General features: G+C 38.0%; 1 protein-coding gene across 1 annotated transcript; it reads right to left on the bottom strand.

Moving 5' to 3' along the window:
* Positions 1-523: 523 nt before the first annotated feature.
* Positions 524-8,753, bottom strand: LOC147061709 (sodium-coupled neutral amino acid transporter 3-like). Its single transcript, XM_085915232.1, has 16 exons — positions 8,599-8,753; positions 5,191-5,286; positions 5,023-5,092; positions 4,276-4,391; positions 3,663-3,736; positions 3,478-3,570; positions 3,302-3,383; positions 2,984-3,066; positions 2,784-2,842; positions 2,568-2,684; positions 2,334-2,413; positions 2,148-2,248; positions 1,938-2,062; positions 1,481-1,625; positions 1,259-1,362; positions 524-1,186 (listed from the first exon to the last, which is right to left on the bottom strand). The coding sequence occupies exons 2-16, from the start codon at positions 5,244-5,246 to the stop codon at positions 1,082-1,084; spliced, it is 1,410 nt and encodes a 469-aa protein (XP_085771358.1). The 5' UTR covers positions 5,247-5,286; positions 8,599-8,753; the 3' UTR covers positions 524-1,081.
* Positions 8,754-10,201: the final 1,448 nt, after the last annotated feature.

The raw sequence follows: 10,201 nt of genomic DNA, 5'->3' as shown, positions 1-10,201 counted from the left end.
CATAAATGACAAGGATCAGACAGACAATAAGTCAATTTATGATTTTTCAATAGCACTTGTACTAATTGGAGTCTTGGATGAGTTTGGGTGAGAAGTGGGGTACACCCTTGACACATAATATCCGCTGTATCGACAAACAATGAATTTAACGTGTAGGCTTTTGGAATGTGGGAGGAAACCGGAGTCCCCGGTGAAAAGCCACGCAAGCACAGAGAAAACGTGCAAAATCCACCCAGGAATGTCAGGGTGGAACACCGGAATCACAAATCTCTGAACTGTGATGCAGACGTGCTAATCGCTTGGCTGCTGTGCTGCCACAATGTCAATAAAAAGTCAATATGGAAATTGTTATGGTAATTTAATGGAGGTAATCCAGTTTACCAGACACCGATGGTAGAATGATCACTAAGTGACCAAAAATAGTCGACCAAAGTGCAACAAAGTGTGTGTGTGTGTGTGTGTGTGTGTGGGGGGGGGTTACAGTTTTGTGTACAAGATAATGAAAAGAAAACACACACAAACAATATTTTGACAATATTTATTAATGTTCACAACAAATGTACAAAACCAAAGTAATTGGTTACCTTATACCAAATTAATTGGTTCACAGCATAGCCATGCAATACCACACTGTCTTTTGGACTGAGCATAACATTTCTTTGGCAGTTTGCAAAGTACTGCTCTGCAGTATTACAAAGTAAAACACATCAAATGACCTTAAATGCCCCCCCCCCCTCACCCCAGAGTGTTTGGTCTTGTTCAATGTCATTTTTCTGCTCCATTTTATAAAGCAATGATTAAACAAAGTCTTTTGCATGCAGACGGTAATTTCGTTCTTTGCGTTATACTTCACAATTTAGTGACATTTAGTGAAGCTGGACAGTTGCCTCCATGGGCAACGTAAGCGGGGCCGACACTACCTGCTGATGTGTCCTGAGTGGTTTACGGGGCACACTTGAACACACCATGGAGGAACAACGTGTCCTCTTGTAATTAAGGAGCGCTCCGAGCTCATGGTCAAAACCATCCAGCAGAAAGTTGATGACTGGAGATGTGAGGATGCTGTTTCTCTGGAAGCACTTTAATGCCCGCCCAGACTTCGTTTTTCCCCGCTCGTCCAATCGAGTCCAATGAATGTAAGACTCATGGTCATAAATATAAACCCGAGTGCTGCGAAACATGCGGCCTGAAAACAAAAAATAAATCAATCGAGACGTCAGTATGGTAGTCTTTCTTAAAGGCCTAAGTGGAAACCTACTTGGATCTTGGATCGGGAGTTCATGGGCTCTTGCTCAGTGGGGATGATGCGGATGTAAAACAAGCCAGGAAGGATGAAAATCAGACATGGAGCTGTAGTTGCCCCTGAGTACAAAAAAAAAAAAGTAATAGTCATCATTCTTTAAGTAAATGTGTCACACTATTTTGTTGAAGTGCTGAAAATGTTAGATTTGGGAGTGTGTTGGACAGTCAAATGTGATACCTGTAATGCCAAAGATGTCTCGAATGTTGGGCACGAGGATGACCAGCAGGTTGACGACGCACAGCAGGCACAAGGCAATGACAATATGGCGCACCCAGTGGAAAGCCTTCCCAGGGAACAGAAGCTGCTGCAGGGCACGACGAATCTGGTGGAAACGCACACGTAGGATTTTGCGGTAAGCACCTCAGTTATTTCTATTTTGTCTTCCAGCATGCTTTTCTTTTGAAAATTATTCAAAATATATACGTCATTTATAGGCACTGGAATTGTTTATAGTTTATTTACAGGTTTTTTAAGTCCCCTATAAACTCAAGTGACTTGACTTGACTTGACCCTATAAAGTGTTAATAGATTGTTCTTTCACTTTTTGAAAGTTCTTCACTATCTGCTTTCTGTGAAGTGAGTTGTGTACTGTTGCCATACAGTCAAAAATTGTCAACGATGCGCATGTTCTTACAGGAAAGAGCACCACGGGGACTGTGAGAGTGACAGCGACCAGGACAGCCAATCGCACGCAGAGGATCAGCGTGTCCAGAGGATCCACCTTACTGTAGGTATGGAGCAGCTCTGCCTCTGTGTTTTCTGCGCAAAAACACAAATTCACAACCAAATATCAAAGTTGAAAGGATGACCTCTAAGGTCAAAGTGACAAAGGTGTTGCACTCACGGTAAAAGGTTAGATAGCCAAATATGGCAGTGAGGAAGTACATAGTGAACATTCCAAGGATGGAAATATTGCCAATATTCTGCATTCTTTTCTTGGTTGGGCTTGATGGGAAAAGATGAAGAAAATATTTATGATATCCAGCAATGGCAAAAAAAAAAAAAAACATTTGCATATTTTGTGTCTTACTTTCTTAGTTCTGTGTAGATGGGAAGAACTTCAGGGTGACACACAAAGGCAAATGCCAGAATTGGAATAGCATAGGCTGTCTGCAACCAAAGTGGGAAAACATCTGTCCAGCTATTTGTCACACGCCATATGACTCTTAAATATCTCCGCTTTGATAGACCAACTTTATTTTAAGTCGCAAATTATGCTGCGATTGCAAAATGATCACATGAAGTTGATTTAATCTGCGCTTACCTCTTGATTGATAGTGAAGAATGTGGTGGTGCACATATCTCCGGAGGGTTCTGTGCTAACAGAGTAGTTGCCAAATAACTCCAAAGGACAGAAAATGTGAAATCTTTTGTAGATGACCTTTCATGACAGAAAAAGGGAATATAAGCATGTTATGCAAACATGCTAGCATTCACGATGACTCTTTTTCTGTTCAATTTATTTTTCTTATACGCTTACCGCAGAGAGGAAGAACACCATGCAGGAGAGAGAAAATCCGCTTGTGTAACCCAAATACCCTGAGGAGTACAAGACAATAGAATTGAGTCAGGAACACTGATTATGATGGTAAATCCACAGTTTGGTGACTATTTTTTTTCAAACTTTGGGTCTGTAAATGCCGTATTTAAAAAAATATCTAAAAAAAAAGTGAGAATTACCAAGGTGCTTCATGAGGGCCAAAGGAAGGATGATGGAGACAGTGACTATGATGATCAGATAATTTCCATTCATGTACCATTCACTAGGTGATGAAAACAAAAGAGACTTCTTTGAATGAAGCAGATAGTACACAACTACAGTCGGTCTATACAGATTTTTTTTTTTTTTATGTCAATAAATCCAGAATTTATTTTTCTCAATACATGCACATCCAAAGTTCGAAATGAATAATTGATTCCAATGTTCTTCTTGACCGGCTGCCAACTCAAATATTGTCTAGGGGATGACTCATTTGATCTATACGCGTCACGACTTACTCTGAACCAGATGTTTGCCCGAGAAAAGCCTGGATGACCAGCGGTAGCTCCGACTTCACAATGAACAGGTAACTGGACATCGCTGCAAATAAAGGCAATTGCCTTTAATGTCAAAGCATAGGCATCATGGATTGGTCATAATTTAGATTTACATCCCATTCATATTGACAAATGACCTCCAATATTATGTAGTGTTATGATAACAGCTGCTATGATCTTTCCTGGATGTCCAAATGCTCTCATGCCCAAGTGCTCATAGGCACGGATACCTGAGAAAAAGAACAAAACGCATTCACTCAAGAGTCAAGAGCAAGACGTTTCTATTTTAGGTGTTGTTTTCGAAATGCTTTTGAAGCCTTACCCACGACTCCAGCACTGCGTAGCAGCAGATGGATGGAGTAGGAGGATAGACATGCAATACATATCAACAGCACCCTGTCATACACACACACACACACACACACACACACACACACACACACACACACACACACACACACACACACACACACACACACACACACACACAGTAGCAAGAAAAACACATTTAAGGAGGGCAGAGAGTTGAAAACAAAGCTTGTGCAAATGGAGTAGGCAACAATAACAACAAAAATAATGCCGTATTTTCCATTATGGTTTGATGCGCAAGCAACAGTCATTTCTAAAGTCAGCGTCACAAATAAGTGAGATTTGAATTTGTATGAGTCTACTTCCGATTCCCAATGATTTCCGATTTTGATACTTTTAAGTTGCCGGGTCAAAAACGTTTGTATGATTTAAACTATGAGTGTCTAAACTCAAGCCATCCTTTTTTTTTTTTTTTTTTAGCAGAACACAGTTGAAGATCCATGCATTTGGTTATTAAATGAGGGACTTACAGTGTCTATGTCTACAGGAAGAGGAAGTTAGATGGACAAACACAAGGGAAGTCCCTCCAAAAGGAGTACTCTAAGGATTATGACACAAGCACTCACAGGAAAAGGATGATGCCCGTGTTGGACATGGCGTACGAAAGACCCAGAATTCCGCTGCCCATGATGGCGTTACTCAGGTTAAAGACAGACATTCCCAACGAGGTTTTACCCTCAAACTGAAAAGAGAATTAAGTTGAAATGGTAAACATCAGAGAAAAACAAAACACAACAGTGTTGTCACATTCAATAGCACTACCACAAGTAATACTCAATTAATAAAGCTCCATTCCAGCATCCCAAAAAACACCACCCGTTATGCTATGTTTTTTAAACTGCAGTAATATTAGTTATTCTTCACAGAGGATAAAGAATATACGCCTTTGCATGCTATTATATTGTTTGCCTGCAGGTACTGTTTCACTGATTGTACACAAATATATTGCGTAAATATTTGTAACATTGTAACACCATTGCTATTTATTAGCCGATCTATGACTTTTTGCATTGTGTGTTAGCATTAAGCTAAACCGGTTTAGCTAAATTGAGTGTATGCAATTGTTTTACTTACAAATTCACTGGTGGCCTAATGAGTTACATCAGCAACACGGCTGGTTTGTCTTGGCCACAAGTATTTCAAGTTTACATAAGTTGTGTTTCTTATGGAAGAATTTGATTTTGTTCGTAGCTTAAAAATATCTGTTAAAAAAACAAGTTTGTTGAAGAAACTGGTATGTTTGATTTATGACCCAAGTGGATGTCGGTGATTGATTATATGTATATTATATTCTCTTTTCCTGGCATGCTCACGTCAGTAAACTGGGTCGTCTTTGTGGGCCCGCTCTTGTGCTCTAGAAACAGCTGATCCTCTTGCGGGACTCTGGAAGTAGAAGATAGTAGTTTAAATGTGAACAAAAGATGATTCTGTGCTAGAGTACTTGGCAACAAATCAACTTAAAGTAAGCAAGTTTAGCGTACTCTTCATCCATTGGCATGGCAGCTCCATGACCGTTTGACAATTTCTCCATCTCCATATTTGGATGGAACGCTCTCACTTAAAATGAAAGGGGAAATCTGAAAAAGAAGAAGAAAAACAATTTAATGAGCATGCCTTATATATGAAGATTGTTATTTCTTGAGACTTTACATGGATCAGTGAGTGGTCGGAAAGTCAATTTAACAATTGTTTAATGATATCATTGATTGGCTCCACATTCATCACATTATAGCAAGCACAACCTCATTCAATCCAGGGATGTTTTGTGCTGCCATCTTTAATAAGCCAAGTTTTCTTATCATACACAGTACAATCTGTTTTTTTCTCAATTTTATTCCAATAGTGTTAATTTTTGTTGTTGGTGGTGGTTGGAAAAAAATGTCAATTCTATGTATGTTCAATAAAATAAACCAATCAAGCAATCAATAAAATACTGATAAACTTTAAAAGATTCGGAAATAAAATTAGGGGGAAAAAAACAACAGCAGCTATTCAAACTTGTTTATTTCTATGTCACTGCGTCATAGGAAAAATAAAACAAGCAACATAGATGTTGTAAATGGAAACGGTGGTCTGGCGTATGTCATAATTATCAAAGTACACGACGAAGCTCGCCCGGCCAAAACAAACTTTTCTTCTCGTACTTTATCTCTGTTTGGTTTCCCGGTGGTAACTAAAGTAAACGTCATCCTCAGGTCAAGTCAGATTGATCAGAGCAGTCATGGTAGCCTTTTAGCGTGGGGCTAATACAGGCCACTCGGATTTCTTTTATTCCAGTCCACAGATCAGTTATGTTATCAAAATTCCTGTCATGTTTTTCAGGTTAATGAAGATGATTTTTCCCTAAATCATTTTTATGTCTTATAATCAACAAAAAGTATTGTTTGTATAAAATAATGGAAAATAATATAAATAGAGATAAATATTTTTTGAAAAACAAACAAAAAATCTGCAACATTCAAATTGAGAATGATATATATCTTTAAAAGACATTCAATTACGGTAAAGTATTTAACTTTTTTTTTTCTTTTTTTTTTTTTTTTTATTTTACAAGGGCCATTTATACTTTTTTAAAAATCAAATGTAAACATCTGGTCTAAACTGTTTCATTCCCTTACAATATTTACGACCAACCCGACGTTCCACCGTAGGCTACCACACGCTTCCAGCGGGGGAAAAAAAAACAGCTCTAGTGTTTATACTCTTGCGGCCAAACTAAAAAGGTACACAGTGTACAGTCTGATCCATCATTGAGCATTTCAGGTCACTAAGTCATTGACAAAAGTAACATTTGATCATATTGGACTTCAAATAAATCAAGTGTTTGTAAAGTCAACAGGGATACTTGACTTGTTTATGCTGACTTGTATTTTTATACACAACATTCAATAAATGTCTTCAATTTGATGAGTACATTCCCACTTGTCAACTAACATGCCTTCTTGTTTTCACAGTGGTAATTGTAGTTTGTGTAATGTTTAAAAAAAAAAAATAAAAAAAAAATCGAAAACTTTTTGCACATTTTCACTTTGAGGACTTCTGTGATGACGGGCAATGTGATAAAAGCGTGGCTTTCTGGGTGTAGTCACGTGACTCTTTCCAATACTGCCCCAACACAAATAGCCATCGTAAACATCTATACTGCCGTACACTTGAGTATCTTGTTGCTTAATACCAATCCGCCCGTACGTCTCATCCATGCATATCAGATCTAAATAAAACTTATGCTTCCATTCTGCTATATAGAGATTTTGTAAGTCAGATACAGTAACAAGACTCAGAGTGTCATGTAACAAAAAAAATGACTACATTAGCTTTTGGTGTCTATTTGGGAATGTTATATGGCTAATCATATGATGCCAAGAAAGCTTCAGATTGATATGTACAGTATGTTTTCAATATAATCCAGTATGATGTAAATAAACATTCAGCATTTAACCATCACGTGGCCGTCAGCATGAAAATAAATAATCTCATCTCTCAAGATCGACATTACAATCTGGAAAGTTGCACTTTGTTCTTCGCTCTTTTTAATCTTCCTGTTTGTTGCTTTCAGGAAGAGTTTTGAATTCCATCACATGAATTTACAATATTCTCACGACATCCTTTTTACCCACAGTAAATACATTTCCAAGATTAGGTAACATCTTCCACAATAGAAAAGTCTTATAGCTTCCTTTTCTCCTCCTCTTTCCTTAGCCTACAAACCGGATGCCTTCCTGCTGTGCAGCGACGCTCCTCACCACTGACCACTGCGCCGCCACCTTTGCAAACATCCAGTCTTATTTTAAAGTTGCTTTACAAGCTATGGCTACCAAAAACATTACTGTCTCCTGTTACAGCTCTAATACACACACACACACACACACACACACACACACACACACACACACACACGCACACATCCTTTAAAATGTCCATATATCCTATAGTTCACTTCACCCAGTATATGTATTTTGAGTATCAACAGAGACAAAGGAATTCATTCTACAGAATGTTACTGTTATATATAACAGCACAAACCACGCACTGCTTTTTTTTTTTTTTTTTTTTTTTTTTTTTTAATAAACATAATTTCCACACTGTCTCTCTGTATACTCATGTATACAGTGCCACTGGTTGTGAAACTAAAACTTTGGTCACTCAAACCCATGCCAAATCTTTCACTCTTTCACCCTTTTTTTTTTAATCTGACTTACTCAAAAAGTACATTAAATAGCCATTCAATGACCCCACCGGTTGTTGTTGTTGTTGTGTCCTGAGCAAAGGTTCAAGGCTGCAGTCTTGTTTGGATTGACATTTTTTGCTTTGTTTATCTGTTTTACCTAACAACAACAACAACAAAAAACATTACAATATCCATAAAACTTTGGTGGATTGGTAGAAATTGAGCAAGAAAAAAAAGAAATTCTTTGTAAGTGCAAATTTTAGTAAATGTGCAGAAAGAAAATACAATGTGTGAAAATGGAAAACATAGACACTAAAAAGCAATCCATCATTTTAAGGGGAGTTCCACAATGATGACATGGCAACAGAAGTACATTACAGTATAAAGAAAGGTTTCACACTCGCATTAAACCTGAATACTTTTTATATATGTCATTATGTAATCATTGTTACTTTTTGTACCCTCCATATTTTCCTACATTTTCCTCCAAGGATCAATAACAAAAACAAAAACACCAAAAAGACAACTCACAAAAGCATGCTCACACACACAAAAAAAAAACAACTACAAACTACTGAGTGAAATGTTGTCCAAGTTGAAGAGAGTACATCTTCAACAAAGCACTTTTTTATTTTTGGTGAGCAGAGTTCCTCTAGAAGTCAAACCACGTGGCAACAGTCAGTCCAGCTCATGCAGTGCCCAAAATGTTGGATGGACTTACCTCCTCGAGCGAGTCCAGATGACCCTCAGAAGTCGACGTGTGTCGTGAAGTCCTGCCACCGCAACGACTCTTTGGGCACAGGCGTAATTCAAGTTGTGTTTTGAGCCCTGAATGGAAGCGTACTGTGGCTCTGGGGAAGGTTGGGAAGAGAGGAACAAATATGGGAACAGGGAGTGAGAAGGGGGGCTGAAAATGATGGGATCAAATTTCTTGTGAGGTCACACGTGTAGGCACTCCTCTTCCTTTCCCCAAAACAAACAACACATTAAATGTCACTTTGTTAATTGCTTGATCAATAGGGGATTTCTGAGATGACTCTGTCCTATTCAGTGTTCTCACACAAAGACTTGTTTTTATGTTTAGGAAGCTCCGGAGTCCATCTAAGAGTAGAATCTGTTGAGGACATTATTACATAAGAGTCTGGAGTTAACGACCAGTTGTACTGTATATGAGAGCCAAGCTGAAAAAAGCTAGCAGTGCATTGCATCGATGTGGAAATGTGAATATATAAAGTGGTGATCTCCACACAAATGTGTGAAGCAACTGGAGTGCATGTCCTTTAAAACACCAGATGGTAAAGGTTAAGAACGCTCCCATGAGTCTGTTTATGTGTGACTTCCATGATGTATGTACCTGCATTCAGAAAGTGGTGCGACAGTGATTTAGTACGGTGCAAAAAAAAAAATTCTTTGGACTTGAGTGTTCCAATATGTGTGAGGACGAGAGACATAAAACGATAGAACGGATTGTACACGTTGACTCGCCCTGAGAATTGGGTAGAAAAAAAAAAAAAGGTTTCTCAAAACATAGCTCTAAAATCCAATCATGCATAACGTTGCGTAAGACTTCTTTCTAGCATATTCCAAAAGCAGGAGCAGCCTCGACAAAGGTTTTATGGACCGTTGCACATCCACCAGAAGTTCTGACTCCAATTCATCGAAGAAAATCTAGATTGCACAACGTTTTTTTTTAGCTCAAACTTAAAAACCAACAAATTCAATCATCTAAAAAATCTGATGTGCTCGAAAACAAGGAAATACGTTTTTGAAATCAAAAAGCCAAAATATCCTGTTGACTAGTGTAATTAGTCATTTTGATTCAACAGTACCTTCAAGCTCTAGGTTCTTCAGTCAATGTTTGTGAGTTTGTAATAGACATATTTGTGTATGTTCTTTTGTGTGGTTTTTAGTTTGTATCAACTTTTAGCTTGTATTTTTTATCTTTTTTTATTTTAGCAATTGCACTGATCGGTTGGCACTTTTAAATTTCATTGTACATGTGACAATGACAATAAAGATCTATTCTAAATTAAAGTGTGGGTATCGTTTTTTTTTGTTAACAATAGACATGTTGCAAATTTTGTTTTTGATATGCTGGTATGACTTCTTCACTCAATTGCAATTTTTGTTTAGACATGGAGATATAAATTGAACCACGTCAGAGGATTCAAGAGGACTCCATCGGATTCTTTCTCGTGAACTGCAGCAGGTGTGCAAAGTCTCAGTATATATGATCACGTGTCACACTTTATGCCCATGCAGAGAGCAGCTGTTTTCCATGAAAATACAGAGATAACTTCAAGGCAGTACTTCTCAGGAAAAAA

The sequence above is a fragment of the Syngnathus leptorhynchus genome, chromosome 1, assembly GCF_054491065.1.
Source record: "Syngnathus leptorhynchus isolate UIUO chromosome 1, UIUO_Slep, whole genome shotgun sequence".
NCBI lineage: Eukaryota > Metazoa > Chordata > Actinopteri > Syngnathiformes > Syngnathidae > Syngnathus > Syngnathus leptorhynchus.
This window is presented reverse-complemented; position numbering and strand designations above follow the sequence as displayed.